This window comes from Salmo salar, chromosome ssa08 (assembly GCF_905237065.1).
Source record: "Salmo salar chromosome ssa08, Ssal_v3.1, whole genome shotgun sequence".
Lineage (NCBI taxonomy): Eukaryota > Metazoa > Chordata > Actinopteri > Salmoniformes > Salmonidae > Salmo > Salmo salar.
In genome coordinates this window covers 15103507-15130619 of record NC_059449.1, presented here as the reverse complement: position 1 = coordinate 15130619, position 27113 = coordinate 15103507, and the positions used below count along the sequence as shown (strand labels likewise).

At 44.6% G+C, this 27113-nt stretch overlaps 1 protein-coding gene across 5 annotated transcripts in view; it reads right to left on the bottom strand.

Moving 5' to 3' along the window:
- The window catches only part of LOC106602341 (protein FAM13A), a 77768-nt gene extending 51290 nt beyond the window's left edge, over positions 1–26478 (bottom strand). For all 5 annotated transcript variants that reach the window (XM_045722811.1, XM_045722814.1, XM_045722813.1 and 2 more), the window contains exons 1-5: positions 26193–26478; positions 17686–17896; positions 11926–12135; positions 8523–8700; positions 1851–2052 (exon numbers count right to left, since the gene is read on the bottom strand). In XM_045722811.1, coding sequence (XP_045578767.1) covers positions 1851–2052; positions 8523–8700; positions 11926–12135; positions 17686–17896; positions 26193–26219 — 828 coding nt within the window. In that variant the 5' untranslated portion in view covers positions 26220–26478. The remainder of the gene's footprint in view (positions 1–1850; positions 2053–8522; positions 8701–11925; positions 12136–17685; positions 17897–26192) is intronic.
- Positions 26479–27113: the final 635 nt, after the last annotated feature.

The window sequence follows — 27113 nt, the reverse complement described above, 5'->3', positions numbered from 1 at the left end:
GTCACCTGGAATGCATTTCAATTAACAGGTGTGCCTTGTTAAAAGTTAATCTGTGGAATTTCTTTCCTTCTTAAGGCGTTTGAGCCAGTCAGTTGTGTTGTGACAAGGTAGGGGTGGTATGCAGAAGATAGCCCTATTTGGTAAAAGACCAAGTCCATATTATGGCAAGAACAGCTCAAATAAGCAAAGAGAAACAAGTGGCGCAGTGGTCGTCAATACTTTAAGACATGAAGGTCAGTCAATCCAGAACATTTCAAGAACTTTGAAAGTTTCTTCAAGTGCAGTCGCAAAAACCATCAAGCGCTATGATGAAACTGGCTCTCATGAAGACCGCCACAGGAAAGGAAGACCCAGAATTACCTCTGCTGCAGAGGAACAGTTCATTAAAGTTTACAGCACCTCATATTGCAGCCCAAATAAATGCTTCAGAGTTCAAGTAACAGACACATCTCAACATCAACTGTTCAGAGGAGTCTGCGTGAATCAGGTCTTCATGGTCAAATTGCTGCAAAGAAACCACTACTAAAGGACACCAATAATAAGAAGAGACTTGCTTGGGCCAAGAAACACGAGCAATGGACATTAGACCGGTGGAAATCTGTCCTTTGGTCTGACGAGTTCAAATTTGATTTTTGGTTCCAACCGCCGTGTCTTTGTGAGACGCAGAGTAGGTGAACGGCTGATCTCCACATGTGTGGTTCCCACCGTGAAGAATGGAGGAGGTGTGATGGTGTGGGGGTGCTCTGCTGGTGACACTGTCTGTGATTTATTTAGAATTCAAGGCACACTTAACCATCATGGTTACCACAGCATTCTGCAGTGATACGCCATCCCATCTGGTTTGACCTGGCCTCCGCAATCAACCGACCTCAACCAAATTGAGATGGTTTGGGATGAGTTGGACTGCAGAGTGAAGGAAAACAAGTGCTCAGCATATGTGAAGCCAACAAGTGCTCAGCATATGTGGGAACTACTTCAAGACTGTTGGAAAAGCATTCCAGATGAAGCTGGTTGAGAGAATGCCAAGAGTGTGCAAAGCTGTCATCAAGGCAAAGGATGGCTACTTTGAAGAATCTAAAATATATTTTGATTTGTTTAACACTTATTTGGTTACTACATGATTCATATGTGTTATTTCATAGTTTTCATGTCTTCACTATTATTCTACAATGTAGAAAATAGTAAAAATAAAGAAAAACCCTTGAATGAGTAGGTGTGTCCAAACTTTGTCTGGTACTCTAGTTAAAAATGGCATTAGGGGTATTCTGTAACAGGTCAAAATCACCAGCGGCCTTTTCTATACAGACTAATATTGTCCCTTTCTGACACTAAGAGCCCAGGCCCAAGTCAGGAATGACAAATAATTATATTTTTAAATCCTTAAGGTTTTGTGAAAATTCCCCCAAAATAATGGATTCTTAAAGCAGGTAAATAAATATATTTTACAGCTTGTGCCTTTATGTTCTTGTGCCTGTATGTGTATTCCCATTATATGTGATTTTCTTCTCCTCAACTTTCTCTTCTCCTCAAACGCATGAGACACATCAAAGGGTAGTCTAGACTCATTAAATATGGACCGATAGCAAGAACAGAACATCAAAACAAAGATGTTGCCTTGGAAGAGTCGTGACTGAGATTGCGTCAAGTCAAATCAATTCAAAGACGGGTATAACATCACTCGCAGGCAAACCAAATGTACCCCCCAAATACATTCCGAAATGGCACCCTATGCCCTACATAGTGCACTACTTTTGACCAGAGCACACATAGGGAATAGATAGGGAAGACCAAACCAGCCCAGATCAGTATGAAAATTTGTATAAAATACATGTGAAATACCAGTAACTCACTTTAACAATGATGATGTTAGAGGGTAGAGATTCCTGTATGTGTTCTCCTCTGTCTCCATCTCTATTGAAGACACAGTGCTCTTCTTTATGGTCGTCATCTTGGTGGTTGTTGTTGAATATGCTGCTGTAGTTCTGGATCAGCTTTGCCATGATCTTATTACAGATGTTCTGCTCCTGGATCCCATCGAACCCAGAGGACACACTGGTGACAGAGACAGACAGAGAAGATTAGAGATGGCATATAATGATACAAATTGTTATTACCATAAGTACAATATTGTAGCAACATTGACAAAAGGATTGGACCTCTTGGCGTGGTAATGTAGCCAGAGACAGAAGAGGAAGCGAGACACCCCACTCACTGTTTCTTTCTGGTTCAATGAAAGTCAATGAACTAAGTAGACTAGACCCAGCTGCTATTGCATTGGTTTCTATGGGAGAGACGCCCAGTTAAGTAGACCGAAACTGACCATTATTTTCCAATGTGTGACGACCCTCCCACTCTGTCTGTCGTATTTTCTCTCTTTGCTCTTGTTTCCTTATTAGGATGCCGGTGTGCGGAGTTGGGAGGGTCGTCAGCTACATGGGAGACACCTGGGCCCGGGTGTGTCCCAGGATAAATAGACCTCTTCCACAGTCATTGGGAGAGACTCTATCCATGCAGACACCTTGTTGTTTTTGGTTGTTTGATTTGGCACCCTTCAACACCCTGCATTATTACATTTATGCATGCAAGCACTCACTTACGCTACTGATTACACACACCATTGCTAATTAATTAGTTTACTTTAGTTAATAAATATATATTTTGATACTCCTTGTCTCCACGTTTTCTCTCTTTTGTTGCGAACTCTGAGCCGGTTCGTAACAAATGGTAAACGACCTGAGTAAATTTTCTTCATTTATCAACCATCTTTAGTTTAGCTACAGTGCCTTGCAAAAGTTTTCCTCCACTTTAACGTTTTTTCTATTTTGTTGCATTACAACATGTAATTTAAATAGATTTTTATTTGGATTTCATGTAATGGACATACACAAAATAGTCAAAATTGGTGAAGTGAAATGAAAAAAATAACTTGTTTAAAAAATGTATTTTTTTTTAATTGAAAAAGGAAAAGTGGTGCCAGCATATGTATTCACCCCCTTTGCTATGCAGCCCCTAAATAGGATCTGGTGCAACCAATTACCTTCAGAAGTCACATAATTAGTTAAATAAAGTCCCCCTGTGTGCAATCTAAGTGTCACACGATCTGTCACATGATCTCAGTGTATATATACACGCCTGTTCTGAAAGGCCCCGGAGTCTTTCAAACCAAGGAGCTCTCCAAACAGCTAAGGGACAAAGATGTGGAGAAGTACAGATCAGGTTGTGTTATAAAAAAAATATCAGAAACTTTGAACATCCCACAGAGCACCATTAAATCCAATATATAAAAAATGGAAAGAATATGGCACCACAACAAACCTGCCAAAAGAGGGCCACACACCAAAACTCATGGAATAGGCAAGGAGGGCATTAATCAGAGAGGCAACAAAGAGACCAAAGATAACCCTGAAGGAGCTGCAAAGCTGCACAGCGGAGATTGGAGTATGTGTCCATAGGACCACTTTAAGCCGTACACTCCACAGAGCTGGGCTTTACGGAATAGTGGCCAGAAAAAAAGCCATTGCTTAAAGAAAAAAATAAGCAAACACATTTGGTGTTCACAAAAAAGGCATGTGGGAGACTCCCCAAACATATGGAAGATGGTACTCTGGTCAGATGAGACAAAAATTTAGATTTTTGGCCATCAGAGAAAACGCTATGTCTGGCGCAAACCCAATACTTCCCATCACCCTGAGAACACCATCCCCACAGTGAAGCATGGTGGTGCAGCATCATGCTGTGGGGATATTTTCAATCAATAGGGACTGGGAAACTGGTCAGAATTTAAGGAATGATGGGTGGCGCTAAATACAGGGAAATTCTTGAGGGAAACCTGTTTCAGTCTTCCAGAGATTTGAGAGTGGGACGGAGGTTCAACTTCCAGCAGGACAATGACCCTAAGCATACTGCTAAAGCAACACTCGAGTGGTTTAAGGGGAAACATTTAAATGTCTTGGAATGGCCTAGTCAAAGCCCAGACCTCAATCCAATTGAGAGTCTGTGGTATGACTTAAAAACTGCTGTACACCAGCGGAACCCATCCAAGGGAGCTGGAGCAGTTTTGCCTTGAAGAATGGGCAAACATCCCAGTGGCTAGATGTGCCAAGCGTATAGAGACATACCCTAAGAGACTTGCAGCTGTAATTGCTGCAAAAGGTGGCTCTACAAAATATTTACTTTGGGGGGGGGGTGAACAGTTATGAACGTTCAAGTTCTGTTTTTTTGTCTTAGTTCTTGTTGGTTTCACAAGAAAAAATATTTTGCATCTTCAAAGTGGTAGGCATGTTGTGTAAATCAAATTATACAAACCCCCCAAAAATCTATTTTAATTCCAGGTTGTAAGGCAACAAAATAAAAAAATGCCAAGGGGGTGAATACTTTTGCAAGCCACTGTAGGTGTTTGACTGACAGACATAGGGTCACAGGGTACTTATCATTCAAGCTCCACCCCCCTATTTGCTGCAATACAACACCTTCCCTGCCATGACAAAGGGCATCAAAAGCTACAATATGTAATTTCTGCAGGTGCCGTTTGACACAAAACAAGGTCAACAAGGACAACATGGTTCAAGGAAAACACAAGCACCACAACAGCTTTCACATCATAGCACAATAACACAACAGTCCACTGACAAAGTGCTTATCTACAGACCTTATGGGGCTCTTATGGCGGCAGAACACGATGCCACATCATTAAATAGAAGACGGTAATATTATAGTGGATCTTGATGAGTAGGGCACAGGAGGTTGGTGACACCGTTAATTGGGGAGGAAATGCTTGTGGTAATGACTGGAGCGGAATCGAGCGGAATGGTTTCACATCAAACATATGGAAACCACATGTTTTACTCCGTTCCATTAATTCCATTCCAGCCATTAAAATGAGCCCATCCTGCTATAGCTCCTCCCACCAGCCTCCTCTGGAGTAGGGCACATTCCAGTACCATGTCAGGCCAAGTCAGGACAATCCAGTAGCCATTGATACCAGATCATGTCACTGAGTTCTTCCTGAACAGCTGTTTGACATGCCGACATGGCCTGGGCTCTGGGCCTAATTATACCCCTCTCTGATTGGTTGATGGAGGGAACAAACTGAGGACATGGTGTACAGTATAAGGCCCCAGCTGAGGTATGTCACTTCCACAGGAGGCTGCTGGGAGGAGCTATAGGAGGACTGGTTCATTGTTATACCTGGAATATAATCAATGGAATCAAACACATCAAACATATTGAAACCTCCGTTCCATTTATTCCATTCCAGCCATTACAATGAGCCCGTCATCCTATAGCTCCTCCCACCAGCCTCCTCTGGTCACTGCCTGGTCCTGTTACTGTACCATAGAGTTTGATAGAGGGCACAGTTGCCACAAAACCTATTTTAGCGGACAGCACCATTGTGGACGTAATAATGGCAAAGATAGGGTGTGTGCCCTCTTTCCAACTCTATGTCCTGTACAGACCCTCCAGTGATAGTGAGACGATGTGCCATCAGAGACGGATTCCCTGGCACGGACACCATGGGTATTTATAAGATATGGCTGCCAATCAGGTGGTCAGGAAAGCGGGCAGGGGGGTATGAGAAGTTGGAACATAGTGCCCTCGATCACGGTGCAAGCCATTTGGGATGGGACTGCGAGAGCAGGAGACAGAACACTTTGCTCTGTGTGTCTTCAGACACTGTTTGTAAGCAAAGCGGGCAGGAAGGCATGGGCCAAGGACATGGATGACTGGGAACGCCCACTAATAACGATAGATTGGACAGAGAGGACAGTAGAGTCGTTAAGATGTGTGAGTACGTATCAGACCACTTAAAGTCTTACCACAGACTCATGGAAATCGGAATGACCCAACAATATTGTTACTATTTACTTTTTTGGTTAACTTTTGTGTGGGAGTCTGCCTTCAAATAATATTCACCAAGCACCTCTGAAACCCTGTCAGTGACATTTACAAGCAGGGATGAGTTTCCTTTTAGTTCCTCTCAAGTAGTGCCAGTACCACTCAAAGGGATGCCGGTAGAAGTGGAAGAGAATGTGAACTGTAAAGGAGAAATGTATGAGCCCTCTCTGAGTGAACGTGGTGAGGTTTCTATCACCACAACATTAATGGCATGTTAAGCCTACAGCCCTCCATGTTGGTTAGAGATGGAGTGTGTGTGTGTGTGTGTGTGTGTGTGTGTGTGTGTGTGTGTGTGTGTGTGTGTGTGTGTGTGTGTGTGTGGACGTGTTTAACTATTCTTGTGGGGACCAGAAGTCCCCACAAGAATAGTAAACAAAGAAAAATTTGACCAAATGGGGACATTTTGTTGGTCCAAACAAGGTCAAATGCTATTTTTAGGGGGTTTAGGGTTAAGGTTAGAATTTGTGTTAGGGTTAGAATTAGGTTCAGGGTAAGGAGCTAGGGTTAGGTTTAGGGTTAAGGTTTTCAAATTAAGGTTAGGGTAAGGGTACGGTTTAGGGAAAATCGGATTTTGAATGGGACTAAATAATGTGTCCCCACAAGGTTAGTTGTACAAGACTGTGTGTGTGTGAGTTCACACACATGGGCTTGTGTGAGATAGACAGAGAAGGTGGAGGAGGAGGGAGATAGAGAGATGATTGAGAGACAGAGGGTGAGCCAGGAAAGTGTGCAACAGCGTGTGCCTAAGCTCTCTCCCTTTCTCCCACCTACTCTTTCACATGACAACACATAACAACACAGGTTTAGAATAGGACAATGTTAACGGAAACACAAACATCAATCAATCAACCTTCCAACCATTTAGGCAAGTCAGCCAAGAAGTCCCAGTGCATAGAGACAGCTACTGTATGTGTAATTCAAAGTCTGTCATAGACAGGCAGGCAGGCCACTAGAGCCTAATCTCTCACACACACACACACACACACACACACACACACACACACACACACACACACACACACACACACACACACACACACACACACACACACACACACACACACACACACACACACACACACACGTCCTCTCAGGCGTGATAACGATATGCTCCAAGAATAAATCAACATCCAAGCAGGTTTTAATACGCTTGTTAAGGAACGTTCTACCCTTTAAAACAGCAGGTGGTAAATAGCAAGGGCTCAAACAATGTTGTTGGAGTGGAGACGTGAGGGACTAAGTCAGGACAACTCATTGGAGGTTGCTGGAGTTCTCAGGACCCGTTCTGTTATATTTTCTTATTTTATACAGGCATGTTTTGTCTTATAGAACAATTATTATATGGAACATTTTAACATGAATCAATCATAAATCAAACTATGAACTGACTATTTACACCTTAGAGACTATCTGCACCGTAGAGACTATTTGCACAGACTCTCCACACAGCCAACCCGTACACACAAGCACAACACTGCTGTTCTATAATATACTATTTAGTCAACTGCGCAACCAGCACACTATCCACTTTATATGGTAAATACAGTCATACTTGACATAGCACATACATGATCTATTCTGTATATCCTATTGAGTACATACCAGGATATTACTATGTGGACCCTAGGAAGAGTAGCTGCTGTCTTGGCAGGAACTAATGGGGAACCAAATAAGATACAAAAACAACTTTTCTATTACTTTTTTATTTGACTCTTTATTATTATTGATTATAAACTGGGTGGTTCGAGCCCTGAATGCTGATTGGCTGACAGCCGTGGTATATTGAAGCAATAAGGCACGATGGGGTGTGTTATATGGCCAATACACCACGGCTAAGGGCTGTTCTTACGCATGACGCATTGCGGAGTGCCTGGACACAGCCCTTAGCCGTGGTATATCGGCCATATACCACAAACCGTTAAGGTGCCTTATTGTTATTATAAACTGGTTACCAACGTAATTAGAGCAATAAATATACGATCTGATATACCACGGCTGTCAGCCAATCAGCATTCAGGGCTCGAACCACCCAGTTTATAACAGACCGTATACCACGGGTATGACAAAACATTTATTTTTACTGCTCTAATTACGTTGGTAACTAAGGGCTGTATCCAGGCACTCTGCGTTGCATCGCGCTTAAGAACAGTGGTTAGCCGTGGTATATTGGCCATATACCACACCCCCTCGGGCCTTATTGCTTAATTATAGTACTGCAATGTTGAGGTAGCTAGCATGCGAGCATTTCACTGCACCTTTTATACCTGCTGTACAAACTGTGTACGTGACAAATAACATTTGATTTGATTTTGAACAGTTTGTGTATCTTTTTAAAAGGATATAGCACTAACGCTCTGTCAAACCATTTTTCTCCATAACATCATGCATGACTCGTAACACATATACCATAAACTGGCTTTAACAAGGCCTTAGACATAATGACAGTCACCTGCCATTTAGACCCACCTTGCAACCCATCTGTCTTATTAGACCCATGCCCCACTAACACCCCATCCCAAAATCCCATGAACATGTAATAAAACACACAGGAAGACATTGGACCAACATGGCAACCTAAGTGTGTTATACCACTAACACCAATCCCAGAGACAGGCCGCAAAACTTACTGGAAGACATTGGGGCCGAAGACAGTTGCCAGATTGAGAGCGGTCATGCGGTTCTCCCTGTGGCGCTGGTCCACTTGGGTGAGGAAGAGACAGAGGTACTGTAGGAGGCTGTAGTGGACGTCTGGCAACTGGTGGAGTAAGACCCTCAGGTCTGAGCAGAAACCATCCTCACTGGACTCTGGAGGGAAATACACAGGAAGACCCATTTAAAAACTAGTTCACTCTGGGGAAAATAAAGCTGTTCTGTTCAATTCATGGCGGCAGGTAGTTTTCCATTGTAACCGAAAGGTCGCTGGTTTGAATCCCCGAGCCAACTAGGGGGGAAATCTGTCAATGTGCCATTGAGCAAGGCACTTAACCCTAATTGCTCCTGTTAATTGCTCTGAATAAGAGTGACTGCTAACTGAGGTAATTGTGTTCTTTTGTAGACATTATTAGAGAGGGGAGAGACTGTGTTGTGCTTTGGTTGAACAGCTGTACACCTAGAAGGAAACCACAAACATGTAGAAACAACATTATCAACAATTAAAAGACTGGAAGGCATTTTGAGAGTACTGTACTTTGAAGCAATGCTCCACGATGACCACGATGCTGGTAATACCTTAGCATCAATATCTTAGCCGAGTGGCGCAGCGGTTTAAGGCACTGCATCTCAGTGCTAGAGGCGTCACTCAAGACCCTGGTTCGATTACAGGCTGTATCACAACCGACCGTGATTGGACTCCCATAGGGCGGCGCACAATTGGCCCAGCATCGCCCGGGTTAGGGTTTGGCCGGGGTAATCCGTCATTGTAAATAAGAATTTGTTCTTAACTGACTTGCCTAGTTAAATAAAGGTTAAATAAAACATGAAAATGAAAAGGCAGTGAAAACATGATGATGCCAGTCAGGATTCATATTGGGGTCAGGGGTCAGAGGTGGATACAGGGACATACCTACTGGTCTTGAGTAAGGTGTGCGTCTATGTCGTGTGGTGTGTGTGTGTGTGTGTGTGTGTGTGTGTGTACACACAGCAGGAGGGCATCAGGAGCTCTGAGAGCACTCACAGCTGTTGCATGTCTGGTGAGGTGAAGTTCAGAGGTGTGTGTGTGTGTGTGTGTGTGTGTGTGTGTGTGTGTGTGTGTGTGTGTGTGTGTGTGTGTGTGTGTGTGTGTGTGTGTGTGATTGTGTGTGTACGCTCCCTTGCGTGCATGTGAGTGTGTGTGTGTGGGGAGAGGTGAAGTGGGATCAGATGGAGACGTCAGCCCTTCACTCTGCCAAGACCGCCCAGACACAGGCTTGTTCCTGGGTATTATATGACCATAGAGTTACTCAGTTGATCCACTGTCATTTTCTACCACACAACAAAACAGACTGACCCTAATCTCAGACTAGTGACCGCTATCACTAACATGTCTCTATTGATGTCTATGATAGTGACCTCTTTGCATATTTCCCTTCATTTCTCCAAGGTAAGACATATCATCAGTAACCAGATAAACAATATCAAAGAATTTCGGCCTGACAAAGAGAGGAAGTTTGAGCGTGAGGCTAAACAGTGAATATTGACCAACACTAACCCTAAACTGAATATTCACAATAAAATTCATCACAATCCAGAATATTGTAATCCGCTTTATCGTTGCCATGGCAGTCACGCAGCAGAAAAGTCCCTCATGTGGCAAATCTGTCACATGCGGTCGCGTCGAACATTGCAATCTGCTAATGGGTGAATTTACCTGCCAGGGCAGTAAAATGTCAGCCAAACCACACTGGGTTTTGAGATGGGTTTCCTGGCACCCATGATGCATCATCTGTGGCCATTCCAACAACACACATGCCACACGCAGAGAGCGGGAACATTCAGATCACCCTCCACCTCTCTGGGGGGCATAAAATAGATCCTGGTGTCCTGTCCACATGTTTTCCATCTTTCTGTCGTATCTATCGTTCTATCATTCCGACAGGTGATGCATCTATTGGCCAATTCCTCTACCCATCTATTCATCTATTTGTCATGCCCTCCTGCTGTCTGCTCCTCCATCCATCCATCCCTCACTTCTTTAGTCCCTCCCTCAGTTTAACACTTTCCTGTACCTTGGCACCGGGACTTGAACCAATCATATCGAGTCATTTTTCTTGCCAATCCAAGTCCTGCTTCTTCATTGACTTGTACCCAGCCAGGCCCACACTCTCTTAATGCATCCTCTGGCACCAAGCCATGACAAATATTCCTATTCATCCAAAACGTTTATAATATACACTCTCTGTCATCACTTTGAACCAAACCACAGTCTATGCCCCAAATGGCACCCTATTCCCTATATAGTGCACTACTTTTGACCAGAGCAAATTGACCAAAACAGAGTTTACGTTCAAAATGAGTGCACTACATAGGCAATAGGGTGCTATTTGGAACTGTGACGAGATTCCCTTCCCCTTCCATCATCCAGATTGAACTAGATCATCATGGAGGTGAGTTAAGACCAGAGTTAGGCCAGTACAGTCTGTGATGGGCATGGGACTGGCTTGACCTTATATGGACTCATATTATACACTGTAAGGACTGAGGAGTCCGTGAAGAAGGACTCTGAGCTGAAGCCAATGCATCCCCTGCCTCTCTGCCTCTCCACTGCCCGAGTCAGCGAATGTGTGTCTGTCTGTCTGTCTGTCTGTCTGTCTGTCTGTCTGTCTGTCTGTCTGTCTGTCTGTCTGTCTGTCTGTCTGTCTGTCTGTCTGTCTGTCTGTCTGTCTGTCTGTCTGTGTGTGACATACAGTCCCGTGGTCCAGACACTTCTGCTATAATAAAGGTAAACTCCTGTCTCCTACACAGTGTAAGGGCCAGCCAGTGACCCATGCAGACATCTAAACATAGCCTGTTTTGAGTGAATCAGAAGTCAGAACCGTGACCTAGATAGGTAGAACACTGGCGAAGAGCTGCAGGATTTATAGGTGGGATTGGGAAATGGTTTAAGGCGAGTGCCAACTGGTATTCTTAGCTGTAGAATGTTCTGATAGTATCTCTGTAGAAGAACGGTAACACTGATTACACTGGTGTGGTATGTAGTATCTGCTAACGAAATGGAAGCACCGCTTGAGCATGATTATGCTGCTTAATGATAATGACTATGCATCATTACCGTCCATTTGTGACCTCGACACCATGGTTAAGGGAATGATCACTGATGTGATAATGGGAATGGGAATACAGTATATGGTATGATAGTCATATGACTTAAGACGTGGGAATCACAATTCTAATGTTGTGAATGGAGACAGTCATGGTCAAAGACCCTAGGGTAGAGTACTGTTGACAGACTAGAATCGATCATCATTATCTGACAATTATGCCCCAAAGGACAAGTTCCTTCACAGTTTATAGACACACACACATTGTATTATTCCAAACAGGAACATTTCTCACCCTGGTGCTGCTGTATAAGGGCAGGCTGTACGGTGGAGTCTACCAGGCCTTCTGGCAGGTCCCTGAGGTACTGTTTGAACAAGCTGGCCACTGTACACACATCCGCCTCAACCAGGAAGTCCACGTCCTCACCGTTCTCCAGCCGCAGTTTCAGCCCCTCCACCGCCCGTACGTTACCGTTGACCCTGAACAGACCCTCATGATGAAGAGCTGGGGATGGAGAGAGAAGATTGAGGGAGAGAGAAGGGCGAGGTGATGGAGGGATGTGGAGGATGGGAAATGATGGCAGGTGGAGAGAGGGGTAGAGAAGCACAGTGAAAGGGGATAGAGAGGGGGATGACGAGGGATAGGGATGGCGAGAGTAAGGTAAAAGAGGGGGAACGTGGAAGGAATAGATAAGAAGACTCAAACAGATAGAACGTATGAGGAGATAAGTTGGAGCGATTGGGGGAGTAACCAGACAAAGGAGAGGTTGGGGGAGTAACCAGACAAAGGAGAGGTTGGGGGAGTAACCAGACAAAGGAGAGGTTGGGGGAGTAACCAGACAAAGGAGAGGTTGGGGGAGTAACCAGACAAAGGAGAGGTTGGGGGAGTAACCAGATAAAGGAGAGGTTGGGGGAGTAACCAGACAAAGGAGAGGTTGGGGGAGTAACCAGACAAAGGAGAGGTTGGGGGAGTAACCAGATAAAGGAGAGGTTGGGGGAGTAACCAGATAAAGGAGAGGTTGGGGGAGTAACCAGATAAAGGAGAGGTTGGGGGAGTAACCAGATAAAGGAGAGGTTGGGGGAGTAACCAGACAAAGGAGAGGTTGGGGGAGTAACCAGACAAAGGAGAGGTTGGGGGAGTAACCAGACAAAGGAGAGGTTGGGGGAGTAACCAGACAAAGGAGAGGTTGGGGGAGTAACCAGATAAAGGAGAGGTTGGGGGAGTAACCAGATAAAGGAGAGGTTGGGGGAGTAACCAGACAAAGGAGAGGTTGGGGGAGTAACCAGATAAAGGAGAGGTTGGGGAAGTAACCAGACAAAGGAGAGGTTGGGGGAGTAACCAGACAAAGGAGAGGTTGGGGAAGTAACCAGACAAAGGAGAGATTGGGGGAGTAACCAGATAAAGGAGAGGTTGGGGGAGTAACCAGACAAAGGAGAGGTTGGGGGAGTAACCAGATAAAGGAGAGGTTGGGGGAGTAACCAGACAAAGGAGAGGTTGGGGGAGTAACCAGACAAAGGAGAGGTTGGGGGAGTAACCAGATAAAGGAGAGGTTGGGGGAGTAACCAGACAAAGGAGAGGTTGGGGGAGTAACCAGACAAAGGAGAGGTTGGGGGAGTAACCAGATAAAGGAGAGGTTGGGGAGTAACCAGACAAAGGAGAGGTTGGGGGAGTAACCAGACAAAGGAGAGGTTGGGGGGAGTAACCAGACAAAGGAGAGGTTGGGGGAGTAACCAGACAAAGGAGAGGTTGGGGGAGTAACCAGACAAAGGAGAGGTTGGGGGAGTAACCAGACAAAGGAGAGGTTGGGGGAGTAACCAGACAAAGGAGAGGTTGGGGGAGTAACCAGACAAAGGAGAGGTTGGGGAGTAACCAGATAAAGGAGAGGTTGGGGGAGTAACCAGACAAAGGAGAGGTTGGGGGAGTAACCAGATAAAGGAGAGGTTGGGGGAGTAACCAGACAAAGGAGAGGTTGGGGGAGTAACCAGATAAAGGAGAGGTTGGGGGAGTAACCAGACAAAGGAGAGGTTGGGGGAGTAACCAGATAAAGGAGAGGTTGGGGGAGTAACCAGACAAAGGAGAGGTTGGGGGAGTAACCAGATAAAGGAGAGGTTGGGGGAGTAACCAGACAAAGGAGAGATGGGGGAGTAACCAGATAAAGGAGAGGTTGGGGGAGTAACCAGACAAAGGAGAGGTTGGGGGAGTAACCAGATAAAGGAGAGGTTGGGGGAGTAACCAGACAAAGGAGAGGTTGGGGGAGTAACCAGACAAAGGAGAGGTTGGGGGAGTAACCAGATAAAGGAGAGGTTGGGGGAGTAACCAGACAAAGGAGAGGTTGGGGGAGTAACCAGACAAAGGAGAGGTTGGGGGAGTAACCAGATAAAGGAGAGGTTGGGGGAGTAACCAGACAAAGGAGAGGTTGGGGGAGTAACCAGATAAAGGAGAGGTTGGGGGAGTAACCAGACAAAGGAGAGGTTGGGGGAGTAACCAGACAAAGGAGAGGTTGGGGGAGTAACCAGACAAAGGAGAGGTTGGGGGAGTAACCAGACAAAGGAGAGGTTGGGGGAGTAACCAGATAAAGGAGAGGTTGGGGGAGTAACCAGACAAAGGAGAGGTTGGGGGAGTAACCAGATAAAGGAGAGGTTGGGGGAGTAACCAGATAAAGGAGAGGTTGGGGGAGTAACCAGATAAAGGAGAGGTTGGGGGAGTAACCAGATAAAGGAGAGGTTGGGGGAGTAACCAGACAAAGGAGAGGTTGGGGGAGTAACCAGACAAAGGAGAGGTTGGGGGAGTAACCAGACAAAGGAGAGGTTGGGGGAGTAACCAGACAAAGGAGAGGTTGGGGGAGTAACCAGACAAAGGAGAGGTTGGGGGAGTAACCAGATAAAGGAGAGGTTGGGGGAGTAACCAGATAAAGGAGAGGTTGGGGAAGTAACCAGATAAAGGAGAGGTTGGGGGAGTAACCAGACAAAGGAGAGGTTGGGGAAGTAACCAGATAAAGGAGAGGTTGGGGGAGTAACCAGATAAAGGAGAGGTTGGGGGAGTAACCAGATAAAGGAGAGGTTGGGGGAGTAACCAGACAAAGGAGAGGTTGGGGGAGTAACCAGATAAAGGAGAGGTTGGGGGAGTAACCAGATAAAGGAGAGGTTGGGGGAGTAACCAGACAAAGGAGAGGTTGGGGGAGTAACCAGACAAAGGAGAGGTTGGGGGAGTAACCAGACAAAGGAGAGGTTGGGGGAGTAACCAGACAAAGGAGAGGTTGGGGGAGTAACCAGATAAAGGAGAGGTTGGGGGAGTAACCAGACAAAGGAGAGGTTGGGGGAGTAACCAGACAAAGGAGAGATTGGGGGAGTAACCAGACAAAGGAGAGGTTGGGGGAGTAACCAGACAAAGGAGAGGTTGGGGGAGTAACCAGATAAAGGAGAGGTTGGGGGAGTAACCAGATAAAGGAGAGGTTGGGGGAGTAACCAGACAAAGGAGAGGGTGGGGAGGAGAACAAGAAGAGAGGGACAGTCAATCTCTTCTACTGATGGCAGAATGGTTGTTTAATGTTTCTTGGACACCTACTTAAGACATTACTCTACCCCAGGGCTCTCCAACCCTGTTCCTGGAGAGCTACCCTCCTGTAGGTTAACTCCAACCCTGTTCCTGGAGAGCTACCCTCCTGTAGGTTTTCGCTCCAACCCCAGTTGTAACTAACCTGATTCAGTTTATCAACCAGCTAATTATTAGAATCAGGTGCTCTAGATTAGGGTGGGAGTGAAAACCTACAGGATGCAGTATCTCTCCAGGAACAGGGTTAGAGTGAAAACCTACAGGATGAAGTATCTCTCCAGGAACAGGGTGGGAGTGAAAACCTACAGGACTGTATCTCTCCAGGAACAGGGTTGGAGTGAAAACCTACAGGACGGTATCTCTCCAGGAACAGGGTTAGAGTAAAAACCTACAGGACTGTATCTCTCCAGGAACAGGGTTGGAGTAAAAACCTACAGGAGGGTATCTCTCCAGGAACAGGGTTGGAGTGAAAACCTACAGGACTGTATCTCTCCAGGAACAGGGTTGGAGTGAAAACCTACAGGAGGGTATCTCTCCAGGAACAGGGTGGGAGTGAAAACCTACAGGAGGGTATCTCTCCAGGAACAGGGTGGGAGATCCCTGCTCTCCCCCATGGAAAACAGTGTGCACACTATATCCAGTATCCTAACACACCGTACTACTCCCAGACATTGACAGGGAGTGGAACCTTTCATGGTCAACTTGGAGAGTCTCTCTGGATCACTGAGCATTGCTGCACACACACACAGGTGACAAAGGGTCAAGTTGATGCGTGACAATAATGAATGCATTCATTTGGTGGGTGCTTATATTTGTCCTATATCACAAATGTACAAGTATGTTTATATGTATGTGTGAATTAGAAATTACTTTTTTGCATGTCCCAGCTCCCCTTGAGACACCCTCGGAGAGGGGGGTCACAGATAGGGTCAACCATTATCAACAGTGACCCTGGAGCAAGTAGGGTTAAGTGCCTTGCCCCTCACATCAACAGATTTTTCACCTTGTCGGCGCTAGGATTTGAACTAGTGACCTTTCGGTTACTGGGCCAATGCGCTAACCGCGAGGCTACCTGCCGCTGCAGCTGTGTGAGTCATATTTTATTAACTTGGACAGCAGTTTCTGGGATTACACTGCATAAAGTGTTGCTCTGCTGTTGTTGTGAACAGTCTACAGGGCCACATGCAGTTGTCTAACGTTGCAGACAGAAATGCCATGACGTGATTCCTTATTCTACATGTCAGAAAGGCATTTTTGCTGTACATACTGCAGCGTATTTCTTTCTGAACGTTCCAAAACGTTGCACATCCTACTGAATGCTACCAGACCAGTGGGCTGCAATGGCAACACTGCAGAGAACAAATCATTTAAACCAGAGATTGAAATGTAATTAAGAAATGCTCGTTACAGGCACATTTACTATTACCTAACTAAAACTGTAAAAAATAATAATAATAATTTAACAAAAACTTCTTTTTTTTAAACAATACCCTCTGTCTTTGTCCACATGGCATGTGCTCCTGTCTCCCTCCTATTTCCTAATCACAACGATGAGTGACCTGAATAGTCTGATTATTCAACCACACCCACAAATAAAGAATTATGTGCAAGGCCCAACATATGATGTGGGTGTGCTGAGTTTGTGAGAGGGCGTCATGTGGTCAGGAAGAGGACATCCTACTGCTGTATCAGAACTACACTGACCTCTAGTGGGGAAATAAGGGAATTACTACTAGAAGGGCTAAATAGACCATTTGATAGCAAGATGAGAGTACAGAACTAAACCACAAGGATAAATCTATCATGGTATGGAGCTTGTATTTGTATTTATACCAATCAAATGACACGTTTGCAAATCATAACAGTAACACATGTGATGTCAAGGAGTGTAAAGTGGTTTTACACAACACAAAGCCTACAGTTGGCAGTCTAATAAGTAATGACATGGTCTTTTCATAATAGGAAGATAAATAAAAAATGATGTGTTATAAAATGATTATCTATAAGAGTCTTGTGGCAAAGGTATAGTGGATGTTAAAATGTAACACATGATTTTGCATTGAGATGACTTATACAAAGCGTAACTAGCCAGTGAACACAGTGACTTTGGACTGTTAACCTTGTGTTGTCTTGACAGCTATCAGGTGGGTTATTGACTCTGACAGAGAAAGATAGCTGTGGTCAAAGATACAGTATAAAGCAGAGTTCTATATCTATGGATGTGGCTATCACAGTAGCAGCTATCACACCCGTCTATTGACAGTGGATTTGAAGTTGATCAAATCTAGGAAATCATGTCAGAAGAAAACCGATCGCATTAAATTGTTTGTTAATAATAACAAGTTAGTCTCGCTAACAAAATCTAGCCATCCCTACAACTCCTTCAGAACCAAAGTGGATGCACAATGACCATTAGAAAATGACTGTGTATTGAAACATTAAAGAACCACTATCCCCGCATCCGCTCTCATCCCCACTTGAACCCCAACCTCCTCAGCTCACCATGTTCTCGGAGGAACTCTACCATTCTCCGCACCACCAGGGGCACGCCATCCTTCACGAGGCCCAGCTCCCTGAGCTCCAGCAGGGACACGCCGAACAGCCTACCGCCCCTGGCCTCCACTCCTCGAGGTCCACTGGAGGTCCCCCTCAGCATGGTCAACTGGACCATCTTCTTCATGTCTTGCTTGATCTGCACCGCAGCCTTGTTGTGCTGGAGATAGGAAATACAGCAGAGAGCAGCAGTCAGCAACGGGTACTACTGGTACTGTGGGCACTGCCATGTCCGGCACCTCCATAGGGGCTGGGGATGCCCTCTTCTGCCTTGGCACGGGCACAGAGTCAGTTAGTGTGTGTGGAAGGGATGGAGGGACCCTTTGGAAAGGGCCACACACACACAAGCCGACACACAGAGAAGTTGGGAGAGGGGAGAGAGTTAGTGTTGGGAGAAGAGAAGGGAAAGGGGAGGGGTTTGGGCTGTGTACCGGTTGCTACGACGAGGCTTTGGTTACCATGCACACCTGTGGCTGAGGGGAGGGGTGAAGGCTGAGGCGAACAGTGAGTGAGAAGAGAGCTGGCATGCACACACAAACACACACACACACACACACACACTGAAGTGGACTGCAAGCTGGGCTTGACAGCTTGGGATATATTGATAGGAAGGAAAGAGGCTGGAAATTCATCTGTTGTCAAGAGTCTGTTGACTTTCTACATTATACATGTAGAGCTTGCATTAAGTCATAAGGTAAACCATAGAAACATAATTAATTCTGTGGGGTTCTATGGCGTAAACACTCCCTGACTTAAAGGTGTTATTTTCCTGTGTTTTATACAGTGCCTTCAGAAAGTATTCATACAAAATGTGGAATAAGTCAAGGGGTGTGAATACTTTCTGAAGGCAATATATGTACTATGTTGTGCACACGTTCCTTAAAAAATACTTAATCTATGAATGAATTAGTTGTGTACACATTTTAAAACAGTTTGGGGAACTATAATGTCAATATAAATGGAACTGAAACTCAAGCATGCAAGAGATAGTAATGACAGGTACATGTTGTTATCAGTGGCTATACAGTGGAAGTTAGTGAGACAAAAACTTATTTTCTAAATACCCATGTTAACCCATCATCCTCTGAGTGCAAACGATGTAAGCTTCTCGTACTAGAGTTGGCCTGGCACACACACACACACACACACACACACACACACACACACACACACACACACACACACACACACACACACACACACACACACACACACACACACACACACACACACACACACACTCTGTATACACAAGGCCTAATCTATCTCACAGTAACAGGTGTGTGTGTGTGTGTGTGTGTGTGTGTGTGTGTGGTGTATGTATGTATGTATCTATGTTTATGTGTGTGTGTGTGTGTGTGTGTGTGTATGTATGTATGTATGTATGTGTATGTGTGTGTGTGTGTACATACGTGTGTATTTGCATCAGCTGTTGGCTATCTACTATGACCCACTAAACTTGCCACCTGTTCTAACTCACACTCGCCACACACACCCTCACACATTCCTTTCACCGGACCAGATTACTGATACTAACGTGTAAACTCTTAGTCTAACTCTTAAACTAACCAAGTGTGACATTAGTAATTACATGTAATTACAGTAACACATTGGTTGAGTGACATCAAGGTCCAACAGCATCACAACAGAGGAGCTACTACTTCTCTGTTCTACACAGGATCAGAGTAGGGCTTTGTTTCACGCACTGGCTGGGCACAGCATCAAACTTAGCATGTGGCATCCAGTCACCCTAGAGTGCACCACTTCAAAAGAGACAGAACAGAGAGAGAGAGAGAGAGAGAGAGAGAGAGAGAGAGAGAGAGAGAGAGAGAGAGAGAGAGAGAGAGAGAGAGAGAGAGAGAGAGAGAGAGAGAGAGAGCTCACTATATCACACGGGAGGCCCTGTATGACACAATGGGATCATTGTATTATGTAGTTATTAACTAGTAGTCAAGTGCCTTCACAAGAAGCATAACTCATTTAAAACATTCTTTATGAACCTGTTAATCTAGATAAGAAATAATATTTATTACCCGTTCTATCTGGACACTTTTCATTTCTACTAAATGTGATTAAATGAGTCTATGCATGCACACAACACAGCAGCAAGCACTGCTGAGCAAAATGACAATACTACCACACCCTCCAGGCAAAAGCCATCACTACTCTGTATTAAAGAAAAGGGAAGCACTATTACACTGATCTCCGCATATCCCCAATCCATTCAACACTAGCCTGGTCCCAGATCTGTTTGTGCTATCTTGTCTACTCATATGATCAATGTCTGGGACTGGGCTAATTCAACACAACCATCCCACTCTAAGGCCTGATGTCACTTTTGGATTTAACCATTCTTCTTCCACTGATTCAAATATACGTCTATAATCTCAGCCTGGCTATTTGGGACCCGTCTCCCAGATGGTGCTCAGAGGGTTAAGGAGAGGGGAGCTGTACCATGGCAGATGCCATAGCATTAGGACCCCATGTACACACACAAACAGGCGCCCACACACACACCTTTGGGATCCAGTTGGGGTCCGGAGATGGCTCTCTCCTCTCACACACACACACACACACACGCACACACGCACACACACAAAGTGGCATTGACATTGGCACGCAAAGCTCTAAGGGTTCACAGGTTCATTAGAGCAAGGTGATAGCAGATAGGAGGACTGTGTAATAACTATGTCTCCCAGTTTGACATTTTAAGAATGAAGTTACACTTAATAATGAAGTTACACTTTCATCTTGACGGTGTGATTACACCTCACCTAGTGATGCCTTCCGAGGGAGTAGGAATGCATTAGCGGAATTATTCTGTAATTGGTTACATATTTTGACGTTCTTGTCACTTACAAGGGAGGGTGAACATTTTTGGGAATCAATTTAATTAATTCGAAATGAACACAGAGATTTTATATGAGCTGTTTTATAAAGTGAATAATGTAATAGTAATTCATTTAGAAACAATAAAAGATTAAAGGAATTTCATTCAACATTAAACTGCTAGACTCTGAACATCATTGCCAGTTTCATCAACGTTTACAGGGAAACATTAGCAAAGCTAAGGTTTGTTCTATAGAACAGCGGTTCCCAAACTGTGTGGCGAGGGCAGGGGTGACGCGGTCCCCCCCACAAAAAAAATAACATGTAAATGCATTTAAAAAAAAAATTTTTTAAAGGAACTCAGTGCGGCTTTAAATTTACTCTTGAAAGTTGTAATAGTAGAATGCACAAAGTGCAATTTGTAAATTGGGTAGTGCATCATCACTTCCTCTTGTCATGTCAGTCACTGCAGACCTTAGAGTCCTGTTTATAAATGTCCAGATCAAGTAGCCCACGTCAGCTAACGTTTTTTATTTAGGGTTTTTAGCCTATAGATTTTAGTGTCATTTCTTTGTCACTCAAATATCACATGAATACTCATTAGACATGGCAAAATATATAGAATTGCAAGAAAGGTAGCTTTAAAACGGCAACATTTTATTTGCACCCCATTAACAAAATGTGTAGAATTGCAGGACATAAGCTTTAAACCTGCAGAATTCTCTCCACCAAAAGGAGTGTGAACAGTTTGTGTCATGAACAGTGCTTGTACCCATAGAAATAGACGTGGCGCGTGCACAAGGGGGGCGTGGGATGTTTCCCAATGCTGGAAGCGGGGTCTGAGTGAAAAAGTTTGGGAACCCCTGGTATAGAGGATTAAATAGTCAGACTTGGAATATCTCCAGTATGTCTCCAGTACGTCTCCAGTATATCTTCAGTATGTCTCGACTCACGTCGGTAGCCATGAAGTGCTTTGAAAGGCTGGTCAGGGCTCACATCAACACCATCATCCCAGAAACCCTAGTGTCTCCAGTATATCTTCAGTATGTCTCCAGTATGTCTCCAGTACATCTCCAGTATGTCTCCAGTATATCTCTATACGTTGGCTCATTTCAGTAGTGCTCCTGTGCAGGTGTTTAAGAGCTAAGCCTGTCTGAGCTACTCTGCCTGTCAGTGACACAAGCCGTTGCAAGCAGATGTCCCCTAAATCTGCACACACAGACGCACGCACGCATACGCACACATGCACACACATAAACACACACTGGTGACTCACTGAGACAGTGACCTAGAGTAAGGGATAAGTGTACTACTCACTCAGCCTTTAAAGTGGCACAATCAAATACAACTCTTTAACCTCTCTCTCCCCCCTTCACTGTCTCTGTCCCTCTCTCCCTCCCTCTCTCTATCTCTCTTTTCCTCCCTCTCTATCCCCCTTCTCTCTCTCTCTCTCTCTCTCTCTCTCTCTCTCTCTCTCTCTCTCTCTCTCTCTCTCTCTCTCTCTCTCTCTCTCTCTCTCAATTCAAGGGGATTTATTGGCACGGGAAACATATGTTTACATTGCCAAAGCAAGTGAAATGGATAAATAAAAGTGAAATAAGCAGTAGAAAATTAAAAGTAAATATTACACACAAGTTCCAAAAGAATAAAGACATTTCAAATGTCATTATGTCTATATACCGTGTTGTAACAATGTGCAAATAGTTAAAGTACAAATGGGAAAATAAATAAACATAAATATGGGTTATATTTACAATGGTGATTGTTTTTCACTGGTTGCCCTTTTCTTGTGGCAACAGGTCACAAATCTTGCTGCTGTGATTGCACATTGTGGTATTTCACCCAATAGATATGAGAGTTTATCAAAATTGTTTTCTAATTCTTTGTGGGTCTGTGTAATATGGGGGAAATAAACTAGGCAAAAAAAGAAACGTCCTCTCACTGCCAACTGTGTTTATTTTCAGTAAACTTAACATGTGTAAATATTTGTATGAACATAACAAGATTCAACAACTGAGACATAAACTGAACAAGTTCCACAGACATGTGACTAACAAAAATGGAACAATGTGTCCCTGAACAAAAGGGCGGTCAAAATCAAAAGTAACAGTATCTGGTGTGGCCACCAGCTGCATTAAGTACTGCAGTGCATCTCCTGCTCATGGACTGCACCATATTGGCCAGTTCTTGCTGTGAGATGTTACCCCACTCTTCCACCAAGGTACCTGCAAGTTCCCGGACATTTCTGCGGGGAATGGCCCTAGCCCTCACTCGCCGATCCAACAGGTCCCAGACGTGCTCAATGGGATTGAGATCCGGGCTCTTCACTGGCCATGGCAGAACACTGACATTCATGTCTTGCAGGAAATCACACACAGAACGAGCAGTATGTCTGGTGGCATTGTCATGCTGGAGGGTCATATCAGGATGAGCCTGCAGGAAGGACACCAGATGAGGGAGGAGGATGTCTTCCCTGTAATGCACAGTGTTGAGATTGCCTGCAATGACAACAAGCTCAGTCCGATGATGCTGTGACACACCGCACCAGACCATGACGGACCCTCCATCTCCTCCATCTCGATCCTGCTAGAGAGTATAGGCCTCGGTGTAACGCTCATTCCTTCGACGATAAACGCGAATCCGACCATCACCCCTGGTGAGACAAAACCGCGACTCATCAGTGAAGAGTGCTTTTTGCCAGTCCTGTCTGGTCCAGCGATGGTGGGTTTGTGCCCATAGGCGACGTTGTTGCCGGTGATGTCTGGTGAGGACCTGCCTTACAACAGGGCTACAAGCCCTCAGTCCAGCCTCTCTCAGCCTATTGCGGACAGTTTGAGCACGGATGGAGGGATTGTGCGTTCCTGGTGTAACTCGGGCAGTTGTTGTTGCCATCCTGTACCTGTCCCGCAGGTGTGATGTTTGGAAGTACTGATCTTGTGCAGGTATTGTTACACGTGGTCTGCCACTGCGAGGACGGTCAGCTGTCCATCCTGTCTCCCTGTAGCGCTGTCTTAGACGTCTCACAGTACGGACATTGCAATTTATTGCCCTGGCCACATTTGCAGTCCTCATGCCTCCTTGCAGCATGCCTAAGGCACGTTCACGCAGATGAGCAGGGACCCTGGGCATCTTTCTTTTGGTGTTTTTCAGAGTCAGTGGAAAGGCCTCTTTAGTGTCCTAAGTTTTCATAACTGTGACCTTAATTGCCTACCATCTGTAAGCTGTTAGTGTCTTAACGACCGTTCCACAGGTGCATGTTCATTAATTGTTTATGGTTCATTGAACAAGCATGCGAAACGGTGTTTAAACCCTTTACAATGAAGATCTGTGAAGTTATTTGGATTTTTACTAATTATCTTTGAAAGACAGGGTCCTGAAAAAGGGATGTTTCTTTTTTTGCTGAGTTTATGTGTCTCTAATATGGTCATACATTTGGCAGCTCAGTTTTCAACTCATTTTGTGGGCAGTGTGCACATAGCCTGTCTTCTCTTGAGAGCCAGGTCTGGCTACGGTGACCTTTCTCAATAGCAAGGCTATTAAATAGTCAAAGCTTTCCTTAATTTTGGGTCAGTCTCAGTGGTCAACTATTGTGCCACTGTGTACTCTCTGTTTAGGGCCAAATAGCATTCTAGTTTGCTCTGTTTTTTTGTTAATTCTTTCCCATGTGTCAAGTAATTATCTTTTTGTTTTCTCATGATTTGGTTAATTGGTCTAATTGTGTTGCTGTCCTGGGGCTCTGTGTGGTCTATTTATGCTTGTGAACAGAGCCCCAGGACCAGCTTGCTTAGGGGACTCTTCTCCAGGTTCATCTCTCTGTAGGTGATGGCTTTGTTATGGAAGGTTTGGGAATCGCTTCCTTTTAGGTGGGTGTAGAATTTAACGCCTCTCTCTAACTCACACACACCAACTTTACTTAGTTATCAGTGTAATCTTTGAATGATTCTTGCCAACTACTATAATCTTTCAACTACATATTACATACACATGAAAGGAAATGCATGCTAATACCTAATGGCCTCTAGCTTGCTACTCTATTGTTGACTAGACCATTATATTGTGATTAGCCCTTTTAACCCCTCTCCTGTCATCTTCACTCTCTCCTCCCCTCCCACCAGAGGACCAGAGGGACATTATCTCACTACTGCTACAACCTCTTGACGCTGTAAAAGAATGGCTTCCTATAAACACCTGGAGGGCCATGACAGTACAGATGAAGGATGATAATTTGATCACCCTGCTACAGGATAACTTTCCTGTAATGCAGGAAATTTAAAACATGTAGTGCATTTGAGGTTTTAAAAGGCTTCTGAAGTTTGTAATTTCCACCCCGAAATTTCAGACTTGACCTTCCCTTACGAAAAATGTATCAACCCCTACAAAAATGTCCATGAATTATAATCCACATAATAATTCACATTTCCTGTTGCTGCAGGATTATTTTCCTGCTGTAGCAAACTGGCTCAAATGAAGATCCTACATTTGTAGCAACTGTTGAGTGTTGAAGAGAGTAGTCCATACACTCTTCAACTACTTGTGAACACTTGAGAAAGCATGCTTCTTTTAAAGTCCACCATTACTCCTGAGTGTCTAGATGGGATGCGAGAGCCTATTCTCATTTACATAGCTTTTTCGGCAAAAATAAATTATATGGTGATTTTAGACCACACAGAAATTTGGCTGCCTCCTTAACTGACTCACAGAGGGGGATAGCATGCCCTAGTATGCTTCTTCTTCTTCCCTCCCCCTCTTTGTCTCTCCCAATGTGGGTGACCGTAGGAGCAACTGGTATGGCAGCACCACAGGAAAAACAGTCCTAGCAGTAACAACAGCTGCTCAACTACAAGTCTGTAGTGGTGACTAGCTCCTATCACAGACTTCATACTATGGGTAGTTGTTGTCCTTATAAGGCAAGTAATCCTGAGACTATTGAGGGAACGGACTAGGGTTTACTCATAACATTCCTCAAATGTTCCTAGTGCAAAATAGATATATATTTTTTTCAGGAGTTTGTCACAACAGCTTTCATTACAGACTCCCATTTAAAAACTGAGTCACTGGATCATTGCTAAGGAACATAGACTCAGGTAGAGTTAGTTAGCATAAAGGTATCCCTGTTCTGGTCATGCTGCCATGATGCCATCTCTACTGGGTTTATGTGTTGTAGCCCATTAGGGAAGTCTGACTCAGAATTACGTGATGTCGAGTAAGAGTTACCGGGGAGAGAAAAGCTTGGTCTAACTACTGAACACATAGTGCTGGAGAACGTACTTCACTGTCAGTAAACACATCTTGTCCCTGTTACTCTGATGTATGTTTGTGTTCAGTAACCTAAATAAAGTTATTTTGAAGGTGGAGGGAGATGTAGAGAGAGAGGAAAGTGTTTCAGTGCCAGGAAGAAACAGACTGCAGAACTGTGACAGCTAGAAGACATTTTAAAAAGACTCTCTCTGTACCCAGACCGATAAAAATCCATCTCTCGCTGTCACACACACACAAAAGAGTGTGTTGCCTATGGCTGAGTGAACTGTAAGAGTGTCCCGTTATACATCCATAAAGCCCCACCGAGATAGAAGCCCTTGTGCCTGCCAGCCGGGTCGGCTGAGGAAAAAGGCTTTGTAGCTACTTACACAGATGGTGAGCGCTCCTGCCCCCATTCTCTCAGGGAAATGCCTGCAGTCTGCAGAAAAGAAGGATGAAGAAAAATGACTATCCTCCCTTCTTCTCCCTGTCTTCACTCTTGTCCCGGATACACACCGCCTAAACCTTGCCCAAAGCTGGCAAACCCTTTCCCCCAGACTAGTGCCATCCAAAAGTCCCCAATCAACAGCAAAAATAATCCAAGGTAGAGTGAGGAACAATGGGTAAAGACTCCAGTCTACACAGGAGATTCCTGGTTTTACAACCCCCTGTTCTGAATCACAGATTAGTGGCTGGCTGTCTCCTCCTGGGCTGAAATCTGAGCCCCGCGCTCTCATTGGCTGAGCGGATGGGTCATGTGACTAAATGAATATCATTTTGAAGAGTCTGCCTGTAGGATTTGGCTGAGTCAGAAGGGAGAATGGATGACAGTATACTAAGGCTGGGGAGGAAAGGGGGATTTGGAGGTAAAGCTGTGTTTGAAGTTTAACATCCTACATCCGCACAAAGAGGATTTTATAAGCCTTGTAAGGTAATATGTAGAATCACATATGCAAAATAAGGATTTTATTCAAAGGTCCAGAATGGAAGCAATTGCAACATGAAACATGATCACATTACTTACAATATTTCTACATGGTGAGAATAGGAGTTTGATATACAGACATTATGCAAAAAGTATTCCCACAATCATCTGTACTGGTATACACAGTATAATCCTAATGTCCATGAGGTACTGTGGTGCTGCAGTGTATTATACCTCCCTACTGGAGCGGCAGGTAGCCTGGCGGCTAAGAGCGTTCGGCCAGATTTGAAACCCCGAGCCGACTAGGTGAAATACTGTATCAGCCGATGTGCCCATGAGCAAGGCACTTAACCCTAATTGCTGCTTTAAGTCACACTGGGTAAGA